General features: G+C 45.4%; 1 protein-coding gene across 13 annotated transcripts in view; it reads left to right on the top strand.

The window, feature by feature from the left end:
• Positions 1 to 22,110, top strand: part of PTPRT (protein tyrosine phosphatase receptor type T) — a 767,160-nt gene that overhangs the window by 666,725 nt on the left and 78,325 nt on the right. For 9 of the 13 annotated variants that reach the window (XM_064167548.1, XM_064167549.1, XM_064167557.1 and 6 more), the window contains 3 exons: positions 2,132 to 2,188; positions 13,974 to 14,109; positions 21,041 to 21,070. In XM_064167548.1, coding sequence (XP_064023618.1) covers positions 2,132 to 2,188; positions 13,974 to 14,109; positions 21,041 to 21,070 — 223 coding nt within the window. The remainder of the gene's footprint in view (positions 1 to 2,131; positions 2,189 to 13,973; positions 14,110 to 21,040; positions 21,071 to 22,110) is intronic. The other 4 variants (XM_064167556.1, XM_064167558.1, XM_064167562.1 and 1 more) reach the window with 2 other exon arrangements.

Below are 22,110 nucleotides of genomic sequence, written 5' to 3' on the forward strand. Positions count from 1 at the left end.
GTCTGCTGCACAGCAACAGGCAGAGACACTCACAGAACTGTGATTACATTGTGGCCTGATCACAAGCTATAGCTGGGATGTTCTAGATGACCTACTGTGGTTGTGCTGCCTTCTGTCTGCTCATTATTGATTATCTTTAATGGCATTGCCCTCACCTTTATTTGCATTGCTGTCTTTCTGAGGCTAGAACAAGCAAACCTGTGGTCTGGCTCACAGAAAATCATTTGAGCTGCTAGCAAAGGGACTGCTGTGGGGTCTTTGATAAGAGTCAGGGGGGAAAAAAACCCACAACATTCTTTTTTTGGAGCTGTGGCTAATCTGAGCATTGACAGCTTAAAAGCTCTGTGTTGAGCTGGTACCAGAGAGAAAGCATATTTTGTTTTGACGCAGGAAAATAAATACATACTGCTGGTGCCAGACTAAATGTTCTTTTTGGGATACAGACTTGATTTTTCCATTCCCAGCCATTTGACACTGCAGTAGCTCCATTAGCAGTAGTGAAATCAGTGCTGATTTACACCAGTGACAGGAAGATTAGGATCGAGATGTGTTTAAGCAAGGCAAGTTTTCTCCTGAAGTACTGGGTTAACAAGGGTGCTAAATGTGAGTGTGGGAGTAATTAGGCAATAAAATGTGTTAGGCAGTGTGTTACTAGGGGATTCTAACACATCTTGGGTGTTGCTGCAAGGCACCTGCTCAGAAGCAGAGGAGCTTTAATTACTTGAGTGATGCATGAGGCTGTTCTGCTGCTGCTGCTACTTGAGCAGGCTGGGAGGCAGTTTGCTTTGGACATCTCATTGCCTCCAAGCCAAGAAAACGAAAGCAGACAACTCTTTACAAAGCCTTCTAGTCCATTAAATGGAGTTTTGGAGATTTCTCAGTTTTCTCTCCTCCCCTTTTAGCAGGAAACAGACTGTTCAGATGGTCTCCTTTTCACATGAGTTCAGCTACATGCAGGAGCTGCTTCATCTCTCCTGGTCATAGGTTTCTGCATGCTGCTCCTGTTTAGATGAGCTGGATTCTTGTGATAGAGAGCTCTGAAACCTGTGCATACTGACTGATTGAGTGTCAGAGATGGTGAGGATCAGTGTAAGGGCATAAGGTCGTGATACCAGTGGCATGTTCTCCAAATCAGAACTAGTAGTTACCCAGCTGATCAGGCATTGGAATAGGCTGCCCAGGGAGGTGGTGGAGTCACCATCCCTTGAGGCATTTAAGAAATGTGTGGACATGTCACTTGAGGACATGACTTGATGGTTGTGATGGCCTCAGGTTGATGCTCATACTCAATGATATTAGAGGTCTTTTCCAGCTGAAACAGTTCTGTGATTCTGTTATTCTAATTGAGCAAGCACATCTGTTGAGCTCATTTCCTTCCACCCAGTGGCTCAATGTAAGAGCTGGCTGATGCCAGTGGCAAGGACTCATCATCAGCCATTGCTGAGTGACATTTGACAACCCATCAGAAAGCTCTCTGCCTCTGTCCAGTCTCTGTAGCCATTTCACATTCTGCCAGCATGTTTTCGGCTCACGAACCCTTTGTACCTACCTATTTGCTGTCACATTCATTGTGCTCATCTCTCGTCACTTTCAGCCACAACATCTCTCCTCACCTGGGCTACTCCTCTCTTTTAGATTACTGGATGCATGTCCTCAGCATAAAACACTCTTTAAAAACAAGTTTCTAATTAAACCTCCATTTACCAGCTCTCTGCCACATGACTATCATTCAGCCAGTTGATTTATTGGTTTTGCCATCTTGGTTTCTTTGCTAGCTTGTTTTAACCTGTCCCATTCTTTCTGAATGAACTGACTTGTTCCCCCTCTCTTAAAGCAACATATTTATATTGACACTTTATTAGAGAAAATTGCAAGCTCTCTTACCAAGAGAAGTGATTACCTCTTGTGTTCTTAGAGTGCATTAAATTAATTTCACGGGGTAATTGAAACCAAGGCAGAGGGCTCATTAATGGTTCCTTATCTCCTGATACTCATTTCTTCTTTCTTTGAAATGTGAGTTCTTGCAAATGAAAGAATGGAACTTTAATAATCATGATGAGGTACATTTTTATTTGTTTCCTTTTGTTTTCTCTCGTGCATGCTGCCTGGGAACGATTTTGCTTGCTCTTAGCAGTAATAGGTAGGCAACAGGTGACCACGCGCAACCCGCCCAGCCTCTTGAGCACAGGTGATTATCAAGTCAGGAAAAGGAAAACTGTTCAAGCTTCCAGAAGTCTGAGCAGCATCATGACTTCTTGTTTCATGTTTGGTGTGCATGGGAAAATACTTGTACAGTTATTCTAACTACAGTGTAAGGGTTGGGGGGGGAGGGGGACACTCCTCACATGGCATGTACAGAGGGTCACCTGGAGGTCCAAACACCACTTCAATCTCCACAGCAGCACTTGAGCATGACTGGAGAGCCCCAGGGATCCCTTGCTGGGCCTCTGCAGAGGCTGAATATCTCCATGAGCATGCATGGAGATGACCTTGCATTTTTGAATTGAAATAGCTGTGGCACTTTCCTGGGCTGATTATTACACTTGCTCTTCAACAGCTGAGTCCTGCTGTTGAGGAAATGATGATAGGAAAAGAAAAACTAGATTCCATCACTCCTCTTTACAGAAACTCCTCCTGGAAGCAGAGACATTGCAGAAGCAAGCCTCAGTAGCACTGTGTAACCCATTCACAGATCACTAGTGGGGAGGTTCACAACTTCTCCAGGGTTTTGCAGTTTCCAGTGGAATGAACTTGAAGGTCTGTTCCATAAACTTCCTCTGTGTAAAAATGGCATCAGTGCCACTGTGTCAGTCCAGAAAACTTAAATAGAGAGAGGAAACCCTGTCAGCTTGTGGAAATAGTTTCTTCTACTTTAGCCTGTCTTAATCACATCCCACTCAGCCTACAACAGCTGAGTGGGATGTGATTAAGACAAAACGTAGGGCAAAGGAAAGTGTCTCAGTTGGAGGATTGTTTTTGTAGCAATGGTCCTCTCCCTGTGCTTCGTGGTTCTGCTCCTATCCAGCTATGACTTCCTCACCCAGGAATTATTTTAAGTACACATGAGGGCAGCTGTAATGATACAGGAGCAAAAGAAAAAAGTACCAGGATTACTCTGGAGTTCAAATGCTTAAGACTGAGAGAAACAGTCCTGCTTTTTTCTAGTGCTTCAGCACTGAGAAAAGGAACTTCCTGGAAGATGAGTGCTTAATGATCCTGCGACCTGAGAAATGAACCTGGGCCTGAGAGGTGGCCAGGGAAATCATGGGGAGGAGACTGCCAAAAAAAAAACAGGAGAAGATGAAAAGGGGAAAAAAATCCTACTGCTCACACATGGGTTTGCTGCATATAGAAACTGTTCCTTTAGTAGGTCTTACTCTCTCCAATTCATTTATGAGGGCTCTGTTGCTTTTTGACATAGATTCTGCTTTGGTAAACAGATAATGTATTTTATAAACTGATTTAATCCCACTTCAAATCTGTTTGCTGTTGCATTTTGCCTTCTGATACACCGAGATTTTATTCCTTTGACAGGTTTATTCTGTTTTGTGCTGTGTTTCATCACACTTTTTAAAGTTGAATGCATGAAAATCTTGTTTGTTTTTCTTTCCTGTTTTCCTCTGAACAAATCTCTGCCTTCTAATTTTGCTTTTTAACACGAGTTTGTGTATCAGCACAATTAATTGTTGATAACTAACTCAAAGGGTTTTAAAATGTTGACTTCAGGAGTGTCCTTAACCCAGGGAGATAATGAACTAACTTTGAATTGGGGAGGAACCCAGTGCAAAACTGGATGAGGTCACAAGCGACCTGGGTTTGATAACCTAAGCCCAGCTTCTAGAGGACATTGCCTACTCTAGAGCTCTGCTGCACTGATAGACCTTCATCTGTCTGTCTGATGAGAATGGAGAGGCACAGTGTTTAAGGCAAATTTTGGGATAGCTTAGCAAGAGTAGATTGAAAATATCACCTCTGCCATTCAAAGCATCTGCTGCTGGTGTATGCTGGGTCACTTCAGAGAAGAAGAAAGCTGATGACCACTGTGTGAGTCAAGTCCTCCCAGAATCATACAAGGCATGGATTTGCTTGGAGTGCTATGGAGGCTTATCCCCTTACAGCACCTGCCTGATGTGAAAGGATGCTGTTGGCCCTGTGCTCTTTGGCAGGAAGGAATGGTATCTGCACAGGGATTGAGAGATAGGGCAGAGGAGGGAGCAGCACAGATGGAGGAGCAGGAAAAGGGCCATTAAGTATTAGAGTACAGTAGTGTTATGTGTTCCTCACCTTCATATGCTTATGCCATCTCATTTGGGTAGTCTTCTCTTTTGGGTAGAGATTCTCTTTAAGGTGTATCAGCTGCTAGTCAGAGACTCTTATCATTTCAGAAGTTCTTTATAAACATGACCATTGTCAATATCCTTAAATAACTCTTCCAAAAGCATGACAACCCAAGGCTATTACAAATGCATTTGCTTCCTTAAATAGGTTTTTCAATGAGCCAATGTTCAGAAACAGGATTATTATTAATACATTAGCTTCTCAGTTTCTTCCAGGAACTGAACATATGAAAAAACTCTATGGTACCATTAGGATATGTGGCAATGTCACAAGAGAGGTGGGCGTGAAAGAGACTGCTTCTTAATACCACCATAGAGGAGAAGGTAAATCTTCATTCAAGGCACACCTGAAAGTGCTGCTTCAGTTTGGCAAAGCACAGGAAGTTTCCCGGTGTTGTATGCAGCACACGCAGAGCCTGTACACACAGACTCCCCAGTGCCCTGCTCATATGACTCCTTTTTTACTGGGAGATGGTGAGGATCCTGCTTTGCATGCTACTCACCCAGCTCCAGGGCTTATCGGGCATGAGTTTTATTGGGCCCATCAGAAAGGCAGGGACAATCTTTTTAGCATGGCCTGTTGTGACAAGGCAAGGGGGCAATGGTTTTATGCTAAAAGGAGGAGATTAGGACTAGAAAGAACAAAGGCATTTTTTACAGTGAGGGTGGTGAGACACTGACAGAGGTTGTCCACATAAGTGGTGGATGCCCCATCCCTGGAACCATTTCAGGTCAGGTTGCTTGCTCCTCTTAGCAACCTGCTCTAGCTGACTGCAGGAGGGTTGGTCTAGATGAAGTTTAAAGGTCGCTTCCATTCCCAACCATTCTATGGTTTCATGTCTTGCTTGAAGCACATTTGACCAGCCAGGCTCTAAAAGTAAGCTTATCTCAGCATTTGCCTCATATCCACCTTTGGACTTGGCTCACTGACTTTGTAATTTCTGCAGCTGATGTGGCTGTGGATTTTTAGTGATAAGCATAATGAGGGCAGAGTAACTGCTTAGAGAGGACTAGCTGATGCTAAGTATAATTAGTTTTTGTCCATGGAGTGCTCTACTCTGCTCTGCTGAGACCTCACCTGGAGTACTGCATCCAGTTTTGGAGCCCCTATTACAAAGAGGGATGTGGAGATGCTGGAGTGTACCCAGAGAAGGGCCACAAGGATGCTGAGAGGGCTGCAGCAGCTCTGCTGTGAAGACAGACTGAAAGAGTTGGAGCTGTTCAGGCTGGAGAAGAGGAGGTCACCAGGTGACCTTCTTGTGGCCTTCCAGTATCTGAAGGGGGTCTACAAAAGAGCCGAGGAGGGACTTTTCAGTCTCTCAGGTAGTGACAGGACTAGGGGGAATGGAGCAAAGCTGGAGATGGGTAGGTTCAGTCTGGACACAAGGAGGAAGTTGTTCAGGATGAGAGTGGTGAGAGGCTGGAATGGGTTGCCCAGGGAGGTGGTTGAGGCCTCATGCCTGGAGGTGTTTATGGCCAGACTAGCTGAGGCTCTGGTCAGGGTGCTCTAGGTCACTGTGAAGGTGATGGAACACTGGAACAGGCTGCCCAGGGGGATTGTGGAGTCTCCCTTTCTGGAGATATTCAAGACCCACCTGCATGTGTTTGCATGTTATCTGCTCCAGATGATCCTGCTCTGGCAAGGGGGGTTGGACTGGATGATCTTTTGAGATCCCTTCCAGAATCTGTGATTCTGTGAGTAATTACCTTGTGTCTGTGTAAGACCATATGAAAACTAAGTCACATCTGTAAATGTGAACTTGTTACAATGGGAATTTTACTTGTTTTCCATTTAAATATTGTCGAGGTGTGTTCTAAACAGCTCTGCACAAGAGGGGAGTTAAAAAGGAAACCCCAGGTCACCCTCTGAACCATTGCATCACTTGTAGGTATCACAACAGCTGCTCATTGAACTCTCCTTTCAAGTCATTGTAATAACCTTTCTCATCCCGGGGAAGCCATTTATCTGCCTTTAGCACAAGTGAAGTGTTTCTGCTTTGAAGAGAGAGGAAGAAAAACAGAGGAGGAGAAAAGCAAAGCCTTTGTGCTGGATTTGCCTGGGATCTCCAGAATCAATTATTCTGTTGGTGCTACGTTTTAATTCTCATTCAGTTTAGTAATGCTAATCTTGGTTCCTCGCTGTATGTTTACCCTCATCCTCCTACAGATTCAACCTGGATGCCTGATAATCCCTCATAAAAATTCTTCTCTGTCTTTCCCTCCAGAACTGCTTTGTTGTGCTGCTCTCTTGGCCTAGAATGTGGTTGAAACCTTTGGCTCCCACCATTCTTTCCATTCTATTGTTTTTAATGACAAGAGAATGTCTTGTTTTAGCCGTAAGCCTCTGGTGTTTGTAATCATCAATAGCTGGAGGAGGAAGACCACATTGGTGATGTTATGCATTGTGATATTTTTGATGGAATTAAGTTTTTTCTAGTGGATTGCAGAAATAGCCAAAGTGGAGTCTGCCTTTCACATTTGATGAGCTGTTTGACTTTGTTGCTTTATGATATGTTGTTGCAGTGGCATCATGGAGAGGCTTTTTTCAGTCCCGGTGCTCTGGTACACACTGCTGAAGGTTCCACACTGGTCTGTCCTCCACAACCCATGCATGCAGTTGACAGAGTTGCTGGGTCCTGCTGGCTAACAGATATTCTTTATCAAGATGTAAAACAGTGTCCTTCTACCTTTAGTCCAACTTTAGTTGTCAGTCATACACTGGAATGATGTTCCCAAGGGAAACAGTGGCTTTCTCTACATGGACAGTTTTAAGACTCAGCTTGACACGTGCTGTTTCCTTTAAATTTTACTACTACCTAGAAAGGTTGGAACAGATGATCCTTGAGGTCCCTTCCAGCTTGGCATTCTATGGTCCCTGCCTTCCCTCGTGTTTGCCTATCAGAGACTACCTTCCAGAGGTTTAGATATCATCAGGAGCTGAAAAAATAGAACTATTTCTACATGCAGAGGTGCTTTAGGCATTTGCAGGCCACTTGCATAGAAAGCACTGTTCAGAAGAGGAAAAAAGAAGAAGAAGAAAGGGAAATCATGTTTACAAATGATTGGAGGATAACTGTCTTTGGAACAGAAGCCCCTAGGTCTGTTAGGAAATTCTGCATTCAGTGTGCTACCTGCCCATTATGTGCTACAGAGAAATTACCCTGATTGAGCAGCTCATTTGAACTTGTAATGACTTCAGACCCATTATTTTTCATTAATCTTTTTTTCTGGGTTAAGTAATGCTTTGAAGTAATTTCTCTGATTGGATTTTGTTTCAAGAGTGACTGTCTGAAAGAGTTGTATTCATGAAATCATGGAATTGTTTCAGTTGGAAAAGACCGTTAAGAGCATTGAGTCCAGCCATTCTCTAGCTCTGCCAAGTCTGATGCTAAGCCATACCTTCAGCACCACATCTCTGCCTGTCTTACAGACCTCCAGGAATGGGGATTCAATCACCTCTCTGATGAGTCTGTTCCAGTGTTTGAGAACCATTTCAATCGAGACGTTTCTTCTAATGTCCAACCCAACCCTCCCTTGGTGCAGCTTGAAGCCATTTCCTCTCATTCAGTCACTTGTTACTAGTGAGAAGAGACCAACCCCAGTTCTAACCTCCTTTCAGGGAGCTGTAGAGAGCCAGAAGGTCTCCCCTGAACCCCTTTTCTCCAGGTTAAACAACTGCAGCTTCCTCAGCTGCTCCTCAGCAGACCTATTCTCCAAACCTTTCACCAGCTTCATTGCCTCTCTGCACAGACTTCAGCACCTCAGTGTCTTTCCATGTAGTGGAAACACCAGACTGAACCTGGTGTTTGAGGTGCATCCTTACCAGTGCTGAGCCACAAAGAGCAGTCCAAAAATGTCAGTCCTCTGTGCAAAGTGCAGTCCTCATCCTATGCCTGTGATGCCAGAGGCATATCCTTGATCTTTCCAGCTCAATAAAGGGAATAATTTATTACTTACCTTGAGTGAGCCTTAGGGGATTTAGAATCATAGAATCAGTTAGTGTTGGAAGGGACCATAAGGATCATCTAGTTCCAACCTCCCTGCCATGCCCAGGGACACCCTACCCTAGAGCAGGCTGCCCATAGCCCCATCCTGCCTGGCCTCAAACACCTCCAGCCATGGGGCCTCAACTACCTCCCTGGGCAACCCATTCCAGCCTCTCACCACTCTCATGCTGAACAACTTCCTCCTCACCTCCAGCCTGAACCTACCCATCTCCAGCTTTGCTCCATCTCCATTTGCTCCTGTCACTCCCTGATATCCTGAAAAGACCCTCCCCAGTTTTTTTGTAGCCCCCTTGAGATACTGGAAGGCCACAAGAAGGTGACTTTGGAGCTTTCTCTTCTGCAGACTGCACAGCCCCAGCTCTTTTAGTCTGTCCTCACAGCAGAGCTGCCCTCTGAGCATCCTTGTGGCCCTTCTCTGGGTATGCTCCAGCATCTCCACATCCCTCTTGTAATAGGGGCTCCAAAACTGGATGCAGTACTCCAGGTCTCAGCAGAATGGAGTAGAGGAGGAGAATCACCTCCCTGGCCCTGCTGGCCACATTTCTCCTGATGCAGCCCAGGCTCTGCTTGGCTTTCTGGGCTGCAAGTGTGCACTGATAGCTCATGGTGAGCTTCTCGTCCAGCAGCACTCCCAAGTCTCTTTCTTCAGGGCTGCTCTCCAGCCACTCACTGCCCAGCCTGGATTTGTGCTTGGCATTGCCCTGACCCAAATGCAGGACACTGCATCTAAGCACACATGAATATCACTCTAGGAGTCATATGAACAGTGGCTGCTAAGTGATGATTTTTCACTTTCTTAGCATTTTGAGGGGGCTTTCTTTAGTTATGGTGCAAAACCTTGAATTTAGGCCAGTGGAATCACCTACAAATTATCTCTCAGCTCCAACAGCTTTGTGGACAGAAACACTTTAGCTGAAGATATCTTCTGTAAGGATTAGTTCTGGAATACAAATGGCAGCCCTTTATAATGAAGTTAATTTTGGATTTCCACATTCTTTTATCAGTTGCTGCAGGGCCAGCTTTAACCATGATCTGAGGCAAGGAGGAATTAAAAAAGTGGAAATTTGGCAAGGAGCTGGCACAACATGAAATAATGCTCCCCATAGCTGCATCTTACTGAGGTGGTCTAGGATTTTGGTATATAGGAAGCTACAGAGAGTATTACTAACAAAAATAAATCAGAGCTTGATTGTCTCTAAACCTGACTGATGAGGCAGGTGATTTTGGAAAAGCACCCATTTACCCCTGCTCTGCTCTCTTTGTATCTCCCCAGCATAAGCAGAATGGTCTCTCCCATGAGTTTCCTGCATGTGAAGGGTTCTGTCTCGCAGCAAAGTGCTGGGTCCCTGGGAGTCACAGAATTGTAGAATGGTTTGGGTTGGAAGTGACCTCCAAAAGTCATCTAGTTCAGCCCCCTTGCAGTGAGCAGGGACATCCCTGCAGAGGGACCTGGACAGGCTGGATGGGTGGGCAGAGGCCAATGGGATGAGATTTAACAAGGCCAAGTGCAGGGTTCTGCACTTTGGCCACAACAACCCCAAGCAGCACTACAGGCCGGGGACTGAGTGGCTGAGAGCAGGCAGGAGGAAAGGGACCTGGGGGCACTGATAGATAGTAGCTGAAGATGAGCCAGCAGTGTGCCCAGGTGGCCAAGAGAACCAATGGCATCCTGGCCTGCATCAGGAGCAGTGTGGCCAGTAGGACAAGGGAGGTTATTCTTCCCCTGTACTCAGCACTGCTCAGGCCACACCTTGAGTGCTGTGTCCAGTTCTGGGCCCCTCAATTCAAGAGAGATGTCGAGGTGCTGGAACATGTCCAGAGAAGGGTGACAAAGCCGGTGAGGGGCCTGGAGCTCAAATCCTATGAGAAGAGGTTGAGGGAGCTGGGCCTGTTTAGCCTGGAGAAGAGGAGGCTCAGGGGTGATCTTATTACTGTCTACAACTCCCTGAAGGGACATTGTAGCCAGGTGGGGGGTGGCCTCTTCTCCCAGGCAACCAGCAATAGAACAAGGGGACACAGTCTCAAGTTGTGCCAGGGTAGGTATAGGCTGGATGTTAGGAAGAAGTTCTTCACAGAGAGAGTGATTTCCCATTGGAATGGGCTGCCCAGGGAGGTAGTGGAGGCACCATCCCTGGGGGTCTTCAAGCAAAGCCTGGATGAGGCACTTAGTGCCATGGTCTAGTTGACTGGATAGGGCTGGGTGCTAGGTTGGACTGGATGATCTTGGAGGTCTCTTCCAACCTGGTTGATTCTATGATTCTACGATCCTCCACTAGATCAGGTTGCTCAAAGCCTCGTTGAGCTTGACCTTGAATGTCTCCAGAAATGGAGCCTCAATTATCTCGAAAAGGTTTGGGAAAGCAAAGCAAATTAGGTTGGTGGGAGAGGATTAATGTGTTGATCTGTGAGTGTAAAACAGTGTTGGGTGATGCCTGTGAAAGGCAGATTGATGCCACTGGTCAGGCCTCTGGGGAAGTGCATCTTGTACAGCACCTAGATGTATCTGAGAAAGCAGGAGCCTGGCCTAGCAGATAATGCCCAGATAGGGAGTCCGAGGACCTGCAGTCCTCGTTTCTCTGGTGCTGTTTTCTGTCATCTGCCTTCCTTATATAGAAAGGAAGCTTAGGGCAGAAAATTGTCCTGCTTCTTGTTAGTATGGGTAATGGGGTCCTGCCCTTAGCAAGGGCTCTGGGTGCCACTGAAATACACACAGTAATAACAGTGCTGACCTCTTCTATATCCTATTATTCCAGGATCCAGCTGCAGTTAGAGAGAACAATTTATTCCAGGAAATGTGGTGGAAGTAATCACTAGAAAATATGGTTGTAGTTTATTTCCTTTCCCTTTTAATATCAGCACTATAGAAACATTGTTTTTGAGAAGGAAGAAGGTGGCCCCTCAAGTGCAATAGAGCAGAGCTTTCCAAGTGGATTTACAGATATTTGTAGGGGAAAGGCTGTTTTATGGGCTTCTGTGCTCAGAGCACGTGAGATCTGCCTGCATGTCGGTAAAGGAGAGACAAAACTCAATCCTGGAAGTGTGTTACTCTCAAGAGCAGCAGAAGTCACCTTCTGCAAGTACAGCGGCAGTCACAGACCTCCTTCTGCTGCAGCAAAAATGTTCTCCTTACCCTCAGTTGCTGGTGTGGTGTTGGTGGGAGCAAAAGCAACCCTGGCAGAATTAGGCATCTGCATGGAGAATAGGGCAGAATGGCAGGAAAACAAGGGACCTGTGTGGTGGTGTCACAATGGAAAGCTTTAAGGATCCAGGACCCAGGAATTTACTGATGCTGTCATATTATCAGTTCCTAGATGCTATTAGCTGAGACAACTTACAAATGGTTGGACTAGTAGCCTAAAGGAATTGTTGGCCTTTGCCAAGATAGATAGAGAGAGTTACTCAGACGATTCAAGTGTTTCAGTCACCACAGTGTGTAGGTGTCAAGATGGATAAGAGGCTTTTGTTCTCTTCCAGAACTGCAGTAGGCTACAGTGAGATGAGAAATACCAGATGAAAACACACTGGCCATATACATTGTCTGTAGTACCAAGCAACAGCCTAGCGTAATCAAACCCATCTGGTGGATTGGAGGATGGAGGTGACAGCACAGTGTTACCTTTTCCTTCACATGATTCACAGCTCCTGAGAGTATTCAGATGGTACAAAAATGAGGGAGGTCCGAACATGCCATTTGTGGTTGAAACCCATTTTCCAACAGCTATTATTTAGGATAACTGCAACTAAAGTGAAGGATGATTTGGAATACTCGAGTGTTCCTTCAAGTAAATAGAGTTTTAGTCAGTTTAGGGAGAAATCCTCAGTGCAAGGAGGACATGGAGCTGATGGAGTGTGTCCAGAGGAAGGCCTTCAAAATGATTCAGGGGAGTGGAGTACCTCTGCTACAAGGACAGGCTGAGGGAGGCAGGTTTGTTCAGCAGAAGAGAAGACTCTGGGGAGACCTAATAGCAGCCTTCCAGTACCTGAAGGGAACTTGCTACAAGGCTGGAAAGGGACTGTTTCCAGAGGCCTGTTGCGATAGGATGAGAGGCAATGGTTTGAAATTAACGAATAGATTTAGGGCATTAGGAGGACACTCTCTACCATGGAGGGTAGTGGAACATTGGAACAGATTGCTCAGAAAGGTAGTTGAGGCTCTATCCCTGGAGATATTCAGGCTGAGGCTCTGTGCAACCTGATCTTGCGGAGGATGCTCAGAGCAGGAGGGTTGGACCAGCTGACTTTTTGAGGTCACTTCCAACCCAGACTAGTCTGTGATTCTACTTTGTTGTGTGATAGTGTTGGGGTTGCCTGACCCCTGGTCTATAGCTCACTTCTTGGACAGGTTTCCTCCAAGTTTGTAAGAGATGTCATCAAATAAGTATGGTGATATGCAACTGGTAACCTGATTTGATTTTCACACTCAGGAGCCCCAATAGTTCATTTTGGACTTGCAAGCACAGAAGCTACCTGTGAACTCAGAACTGAATGGGAACACTGCTGGGCACAGCAGAGCAATAGAGCTGTCGGGCCTGACTGTTACTTGTGTGTTTGAAGCAGACAGCTTTTTGGGTTTTTTTGCTTAGTAAATAGTGTCTTTTGCAGTGGCCAACTAGATTAACAGCAGGAAAAATTAAATCATATTTTGATCACTGCATGTGGTGAGTTGTCTTGATTTGCATTTCTTGTGTAAGTGTTCTCTACTCTTGAAAATATGGTGAGAGGAGAATGCAGTGTTTTATTCAAGATCAGATCCTCATCCCTGAAGTCCATTAGCTAAGGTCCTCTTCAGAGCTAGGAGCCCTCTATTCAGTGACACCACGGGACTTATCCTTAAAGCCAGAAGTATTTCAACACGTGTGCAGTTTAACCTGTGCTAGATGGGCAACCCAGTGAGGCTTTCTGCTGTCTCACCAGCATATGGACTTGCTACCTGCACTGGTACAGGTTAGGAGATGACTTGCTGAAAAGCAGCTCTGCAGAAAAGGACTTGGTGGACAACAAGTTCACCACTAACCAGCAATGTGTTCTTGTGGCCAAGAAGGCAAATGGTCTCCTGGAGTGCATTATGAAGAGTGTGACCAGCAGATTGAGGGAGGTTCTCCTCCACCTTTACTTTGTCACAATGAGGTCATAGCTGAAGTACTGGGTCCAGTTCTGAGTTCTGCAGTTCAGGAGACAGAGAGCTATTGGAGAGAGTCCAGCAGAAGCTACAAAGATGCTGAGGGGGATGGAGCAGCCCTGTGAGGAGGAAAGGCTGAGAGCCTTGGGGCTGTTCAGCCTGGAGATGAGCAGCCTGAGAAGGAAACTTCTCAATGCTGATAGATTGGAGATGAAAATTACAACTGCTTTTAATGCTCCTGCTTCTTGGTGTATGCTGAGTGCTTCAGAAGAGTCAGATCCCCACTACAGTGCAATACAGATGAAACATCAGATTTGGTAGCATTATATTGGGATTTTACACCCTCTTGCTGCTCTGAATTACCTGTCATTAGCTCTTATTAAAGGCAGATATGGTTAGATGAACAGTTGTCTCTTGCAGTTTCAGATGAATATTTAAAGTAGATCACTGCACAGTGTTTTCTACAAATTCTCTTTTTATTTCTTCCTTCCTCTCCCTCCATCTTTTAAGGAGCTTCCACCCAGAATTCCAATGCAGTGGAACCAGAAAAACAAGTTGACAGCACAGTGAAAATGGCTGGAGTCATAGCTGGGCTGCTGATGTTTGTCATTATCCTCTTGGGAGCAATGCTTACCATCAAGAGAAGGTAAGTCTCTGTTTTGTTTCCATCTTGGACCTTCTGGTGAGAATATTGTTGCTTCAGAGTGAAGAATAGAATCAGCCAGGTTGGAAGAGACCTCCAAGATCATCCAGTCCAACCTAGCACCCAGCCATGTCCAATCAACTAGACCAGGGCACGAAGTGCCTCATCCAGTCTCTTCTTGAACACCTCCAGGGGAGGCAACTCCACCACCTCCCTGGGCAGCCCATTCCAATAGCAAATCACTCTCTCTGTGAAGAACTTCCTCCTAACAACATCCAGCCTAGACTTCCCCTGGCACAACTTGAGACTGTGTCCCCTTGTTCTGTTGGTGGAGTTGCCCAGAGTAGCGGTAGATGTCCCATCTCTGAAACTGTTCCAGGTCAGGTTGGTTGAGGCTCTGAGCAGCCTCTTCTTGTTACAGATGTCCCTGCTGACTGCAGGGGGGTTCTAATAGGTGACCTTTAAATCTCCTTTCCAATTCAAATCATTCTGTGATTCTGTGGACTAGGTGTCCTTTGGTGTAGCCTTCCCAGAAGATACAATTGTGCTAAACTGAACACATATGTCCTGCCTGTAGTGAATTCCTGCCCAGTTCACTGAAGATGAGGACAATGCAGATTTTTAAATCCTTTTTTTAAGTTATTCTTAATGCGCAAACAATTCAGATTTCTGCATTTATTTATGTGTATTTATGTGTTTTGTGGTCACATCTCCTGCACTTCTGCTCAACGTCAAGCCCAAACGGTGTAAGCATTGCTGATTCCTCTCCATGAGGAGCTCTTCAGTTCATAAGCAGACAAAAAATTAGATGCCTCCAATGAAAACCTGACACAGGAGTTTCCAAGGTAGTACTGCCCTGAGCTGGCACTCAATGCAGTCTTCTTGTCCTCCTGTGGAGCTGGTCCCCAAAGCAGCAATGTTTATTGAATTTGGATGCAGCAGCCCTGGGCAGAACTTTGTGATACCTGGCTTTGCCATAGGCTGTGTTATCCTGGGCATCTGTTGTCAAAATTAAAGCTAGAAAGGAGGTGAGTGGGAGTTTCAGAAGTGTAAATTCTCTCCTCTTGCTTTCTGGGACTGGGAAATTACATTTTCCTGTGTCATTTCCCTGCTCCCAGTGCAAACAGATAAAATCCCTGTAGCTCTCTTGGCCTGTTGGCTGTTGTTTGCAAGGAGGCTACCCACTAAGGTACACACTATTGTAAGATATAAACTTTCTCCGTGTAAAAGCTCTAGCAGTGAAGAAGGAGATTTTGGAGGCTTGGTCACCCCAGGTCTGTGCAGCACACCCCCAGCATCACTGACAGACCTGTCGACTGCATCTGTCCTGGGTCTCTCCTCAGTGGGCATCACCAGTCGTGTCCACTTGAGGCTTGCAGCTGCCTGTGAACAAATATTCCCTGAAGATGAACTTCAGCCTGTCAGGATCATTTCATTGGCAAATTAATGTGGATTAGGCTTCTTTGGATCTCAGGTTGATTGAAGAGAACAGCTGAAAGCTCATAGTTGTCCAAGGGAGTGTTTTTAACAGCAAAGTTCTCTCTCTATTTTGCAAACAGAAATACTGGGAGCTTAACCTCCTGCATTCCATTTTTACATTAACCTTACTTTAGAAGAGTTCTGCTTCTCACTTCATTAAGGCTAATGCCTCAATGTGCAAGACAGCATGGTCTTGGCAAGGCAACAATGTAGAAAAAGAAATTAATTAGGCAAACTGGAGGCTTTTTCTTCAGATGAAGTTGGAAGTTATCACAGAGACATTTGTTCATGGTCCAGGGCATCACAGTTCATTGGTAATAGGCACAGTAGGGGATTTCCTGAATGAAGCATTTTAATTGGCGCAAAGAGCGAAGGAAAGGGAGGAATTAGAAGAGATGGGAACACTAAGAGAAGGCAGGCAGTGGTGTGAGATTAGCATAAGGCAGATCATTAGAAGCTGCTTTTGGTTGAGGTGTGCCACATCAACATATTCTTTCAATCCTTTCCTATGAAAGACATGAGCAAGTGTGACCTGCTTCATAGAATCATAGAATGCCCTAGGTTTGAAGGGACCTTAGAGATTATCTGCTCCAACCTCCCTGAGCACTGCAAACACTCTAGAGACTGACATATTTCTGGGGGCTGCCAGTGTTTTGTAGGGCTTGGTCACAGAATCACAGAATGGCTGGAGTTGGAAGGAATCTTAAAGATCATCTTGTTCTAGTCCCCCTGCCATGGGCAGGGATACCTCCTACTAGCCTAGGTTGCTCAGAGTCTCAGCCAGCCTGGCCTTGAACACTTCCAAGGATGAGACTTCCACAACTTCTCTGAGCAGCCTGTTCCAGTAAGTCAATACCCTGACAGTAAAGAGCTTCTTCCAGGACGAGGGGTAACGAGTTTAAACTGGAAGAGGGGAGATTTAGGCTAGATGTTAGGAGGAAGTGAGGGTGGTGAGACACTGGAATGGGTTGCCTAGGGAGATTATGGCTGCTTCCTCCCTGGAGGTGTTTAAGGCCAGGGTGGATGAGACCTTGAGCAACCTGCTCTAGTGGGAGGTGTCCCTGCCTATGGCGGGGAGTTGGAGCTGGATGATCCTTGAGGTCCCTTCCAACCTAGACCATTCTATGATGTTTATGAATTTGTTGACTATGATAGTGGTGAGACAGCTAAATTAAGGCAGCCAGAATGTTTATGCAGTGGAAAATGTGGGCTTGGCTTTGTATTTTTAATTCAGAACTTTTAGTTGAGCCTCAAGGTCACTTAAAGTCGTCTGAAGTTGCTGTATCAATGTAAAAATTGGGGGGGGGGGGGAGGTGTGTGTATAGAAATCACTGGTTTAACTCTACCTGCTCTGCAGGATCTAAAAATCAAACTCATTAACAAAATCAATGGGCTTTGGGAACCCACTGGCTATGTTTGTTCTATGTTTGCAGCCTCTAGTATCATCACATGTATAGGGACACACAAATTGCTGGCACAATTCAGCTTGTTAAATTTGCAGGTACCCTCAGAAGGCAATACTGTTTACTTTCTTTAATGGATATATACCTTGAAATACCTTGATTTATTTTGTATCAAAACATTCCTACTTCTCTAAGGAGCCTGGGGTTTTGTCCTTAATATTAGTTAAACACATGTGATCCCAGCTCCCTCAGCCTCTCCTCGTAGGGCTGTGCTCAAGGCCTCTCCCCAGCCTCGTTGCCCTTCTCTGGACACGCTCAAGCATCTCAGTGTCCCTCCTAAACTGGGGGGCCCAGAACTGAACACAGCACTCAAGGTGTGGTCTAACCAGTGCAGAGTACAGGGGCAGAAAGACCTCCCTGCTCCTGCTGACCACACCATTCCTGATGCAGGCCAGGATGCCACTGGCTCTCTTGGCCACCTGGGCACACTGCTGGCTCATGTTCAGGCAGGTATCAATCAGCACCCCCAGATCCCTCTCTGTCTGGCTGCTCTCAGCCACTCCGACCCCAGCCTGTATCTCTGCATGGGGTTGTTGTGGCCAAAGTGCAGCACCCTGCACTTGGAGCTATTGAATGCCATCCCATTGGACTAAAGTTCTTCACTGAGAGAGTCATTGGCTACTGGAATTGGCTGCCTGGCGAGGTGGTGGAGTTGCCGTCCCTGGGGCAGTTCAAGGCAAGGTTGGACGTGGCACTTGGTGCCATGGTCTAGCCTTGGGCTCTGTGGTAAAGGGTTGGACTTGATGATCTGTGAGGTCTCTTCCAACCTTGGTGATACTGTGATACTGTAATAGACACTACAGGACCAGCTAGTGAAAATAAGATGAGGCAAAACCAAAACATTCGTAAAGTTGTTTTCTGGAGACAATACCCTTTGACTTTGCACCCACAATGGATTAGGCTTTGGTCAGTTCTGATTTCATCTGGACAGTTTTAACCCCAGGGTAACTGTGACTTTCATGTCCCTGGAGTGAAGAATGCGACACTTTCCAGGCTTGTGGGTTTGACAAAGCCTGCACTGACCCCTTTAAGTATAAGACTGAGTAAATAGGATCAGACAGCCTGTCATGGGTGCACTGTAAATAAGTTCTCTAAACTGCTGTTGGTAGCAAAAAAAGAGATTTGGGGCTGTGTAGGGTGTAGGATTAGTTCCTTCTATGAAAATTTAGCTCTTATTCTGGATTAGGATTTAGGTTGTTACCTTAGACTAATTAAGTAAAACCCAAAAGCCTCTCAAGCAGGACACTGCCAAGCTGTAAGACAGAGTTAACAAAGGGACATTCCCACAACCAGTGTCCCTTCTGTGTCTGTATTAAGGCGGATAACAGGCAGGGGTTTCGGATTGTGTGGTACAGTCTGGGATCAGGTCATGTTTTTAGTGATCTCAATTTCTGACCAATTTTAACAGTTAGATTTGGAATATTCCTTCAGGAGTGTTTATATCAGGTTGCATATTTTGAGAGGATTTGAGCTAAAATGGCCTTTCTAGTTCCAAAATATAATCCTCCTTTTTACTGTCTTCCTTTGCATTCTAATCCTGATGGAATAAATTATTCTGAGCTTTCCTCTGCAGCCTTGAGGAGTAAGCAGGATTTTAATGGGAACTGAGAGTCTCATGTGGTCATGTCTGATGGCCAAGACTCAAGAGCAGGAAGTACAGCAAGATGCTGGACTAGATAACCTTTGGAGATCCCTTCCCACCTAAGCCATTGTATGACTCTATATTCAACAGAATAATCACAGCTGATAGTGCTGTGTGAAACCTAGCACTGGTCTGCCAGAGGAGTTGGTTTTAGAATCCTTTGGAGGATGTAGAAGCCTCTTTTATTTTACACATCCTGACAATGTTTTCCCTTTGTTTACAGCTTCAGAGAAGCTTGAACTATCACAGTGAAGCTCAGTGGCAATCACTGTGCTTGACTGGTACATTGCTATGACACGTAGAGTTTCTGGGTTTCAGGAGATAATAGCATGATGTTAAAACACATTGAGGTGTACCTAGGAATTCGTGTCATTCAAATCACTTGGCATATATCAGGAAGCTGGCAAGAATTTGAGTGTTTATAGTACAGGCCACCACCAGGCAAAACATGTCATTTCAGAGTAATAATCCTTTTGAACAGCTCTAAGTCACTGTTCTTTCCCCAGTGTGTGCTTAAAAAGAATGATGGTGGTGTGCAGAGAGTGACTGCACACTGAATCTAGTCTCATGTGCTTGTGGAAGTTGTGCTCATGGCAACAGTAAAAGTGAACACTGGAACCCAGGTTTTATACTCCTGAGCACTTGGTGTATCTTCAAGAATGGGGTTTCAAGTGATGCAATAGGCTGAAATTTAAGTGTTGTTTTTTTTCTCTGGCTTGACCATAGTTGTTGCTTTGAAGGCTCCCCTGTGCCTTGTATCTGTAATAATCATGGCATCACAGAATGTTAGGGGTTAGAAGGGACATTGAAAGGTCATCCAGTCCAACACTGCTGCTAGAGCAGGATCACCCAGGACAGGTCACACTGGAGCACATCCCAGCTTTGAATGTCTCCAAAAAGGAGATTCCACAACCTCCCCAAGCAGCCTGTTCCAGGGCTCCAGCACCCTCACAGTGACAAAGTTTTTACTTGTGTTCATATGGAACCTCCTCTGCTCCAGTTTGCACCCTTTGCCCCTTGTCCTATGGTTGGACATCCCTGAGAAAAGACTGGCTTCCTCCTTCCCTCACTCACCCCTCACGTCTTTGTGAGCATGAATGAGATCACTTCTCAGTCTCCTCCAAGCTAGAGCCCCAGCTCCCTCAGCCTTTCCCCAGAAGGGAGATGTTCCACACCCTCAATCATGTGCTATATCCGTTGTGAAACAGCTTTTCAAAGAAGACCTTTGCCAGCAATGAAAGGGAAGAGATCAGCCCTTAAGTCAATGCTAAGTCTTGTTTTGTGGCACTGCTCAGAACTATCAAAGCATTCTGAAATGTATTGTTGAAAAGCTCTAATAGAAGATGTTTAATCCCAGCCATGCAGAAAGCTAAAGCATACCCCAGTGATCATCTATAAATATGTGGTGATGCTTGAATGGCTAATGAACTATTTGCTTTTTAGAGCTTGGTGAAGCTTGATTTCTCGTTACACAATTTGCTCATTGTCTAAATATTCCAAATCTGTGGTGTGCTTACACTGTCACTTTTCTGTTTATTTGCTATTTAGCTCTTGCATATTTCTTTCCATATGAAAAACCTCAAAGCACCTTACAGGCAAAGTTAAGTCTGGTTACCTTTGTTGCCAGGATGGCAAAGTTAAGGAGGACAGAGGCAAAGGGGTTTGTTCACGATGACACAAGTCAGTGGTACAAGTGGAGACACAGCCTGTGCTTCCTGTCCCCACTTCAGTCTCCATTCACACAATCACAGAAACATGCAGGTTGGAAAAGCCCCTCAGGCTCACCAGGTCCAACCTATAACCCTACTCAACAAGATTCACCTTAAACCACATCCCTAAGCACCACATCCAAACGATCTTTAAACACACCCAGGGTCGGCAACTCCACCACCTCCCTGGGCAGCTCATTCCAGTGCCTGACCAATGAATGAAGTGTGGGAGAACAGTGGCTCACTAGAGCTGGTGGAGCTACTCTTCAGATTGTCCTCCAACATGTTATTTGGGTTGCAAGTTGTGCTTTTCTCCACTTTTTAAACCAGATTATTTCTCCTTTTAATCAACCAGGTGCATTATTATTAACAGAGTTCCCTTCCCCATCATAAAGTGCACACTGTGTGCGTAACCCTTTTCACCACCCTGAACAGTTTGAGCATTTCAAACATTTCCTGGTGTTGAACACCATTTTCCTGCTTTTCAGTGACCAATATCATGTGCACAGCCTCCAGCATGAATACTTTGTATATGAAAAAAAACCCCTAATCTTAGAGTTTAAATCTAATAGTGTGGTTTTCTCTCTCATTTTTTCCTCCTCTTGGATGTTTTGTTCACCTGACTGGCCCTCGATGTTTAGAAGAAATGCATATTCCTACTCCTATTACTTGTAAGTACTTGGCTGGGGAATGATGTTTCTTGATGTCACTCCGTGGTAATCTGTGCTTTGTTATATTCTTTTCTTTTATCACTTTTTTTTTCACCCCCCCAGTTTACCATTCCATTTATCCTCGTCCTCTCCAGCAGCTTCTGTTTATCTCCCCAGTTTCACACGGTTGTGTTTTCCCTGGTTTACCATCGCACCTGTCCACCGACATGTCAGTTACAGTTTATAGTCCTGCAAGTGCTAATGGACAAATAGGGTGTCCCCAGCTGCATCTTTTGTCATTGTCCCTGGTTGTTTAGCCAAACTGCAGGGAAATTCACACCTGAAAGCTACTGCTGGGAATTTCTCAGCCACGGGTGTAAGTGGTTTTAGAAAGTAAAATTTCTGACAACCAAGACTTGACATTATCTCAGCAAACCTCCCTGCTCTTGGACTTGCCAGGTTCCAAGTGTCAGTTCAGACCACTGAATGATGAAGTGGTTTAGATTTTCAGATCTAAATCACCTGTCCAGTCCTAATGACAATGCTGCATAATTAAGGCAGTTGTTAAGGCGCATGGAAATGCTTCACACATCAGTACTTCCAGAGCCATCTGTTGCCTAAAGATTGAGAGGCTGGAAAGTAATCAGGGCCAAGCTGTTTCTGCCATGATAACAGTTGTCTGAGGATCAGGAGGAGGAAAGGATTGGATCAATGATCTGAGGAGAAAGTCCTGGAGAACTGAGTTGGATGCCTTTGCTGCCATCAGAGGGTTGGAGAGGGATGTAGAAGGCAACTGTTACTGCTGAGACAAACAGGTCTGCCCTCTCCATCTCTCAGCAGCAACCATATCACTGACCTGAAGCTTTCCCCCAAAAGCAGCACCCTGCCAGGCTTCCCGAGGCTCTGACATTGACAAAACAGTCAAAAGGGCCATGTCTGCTCTGCCAGCCCCTTTTGTTAGCCAGGGCACTCTCCTCCATTGCCTGTTTGGCTTGATGCTGTGACTGTCCTGTGGAAGCATTTGGAAGAGGTTTAGCAGGTCAGTCAAATGAATGCATTTA

Source organism: Pogoniulus pusillus, chromosome 29, assembly GCF_015220805.1.
Source record: "Pogoniulus pusillus isolate bPogPus1 chromosome 29, bPogPus1.pri, whole genome shotgun sequence".
In the NCBI taxonomy this organism is placed as follows: Eukaryota; Metazoa; Chordata; class Aves; order Piciformes; family Lybiidae; genus Pogoniulus; species Pogoniulus pusillus.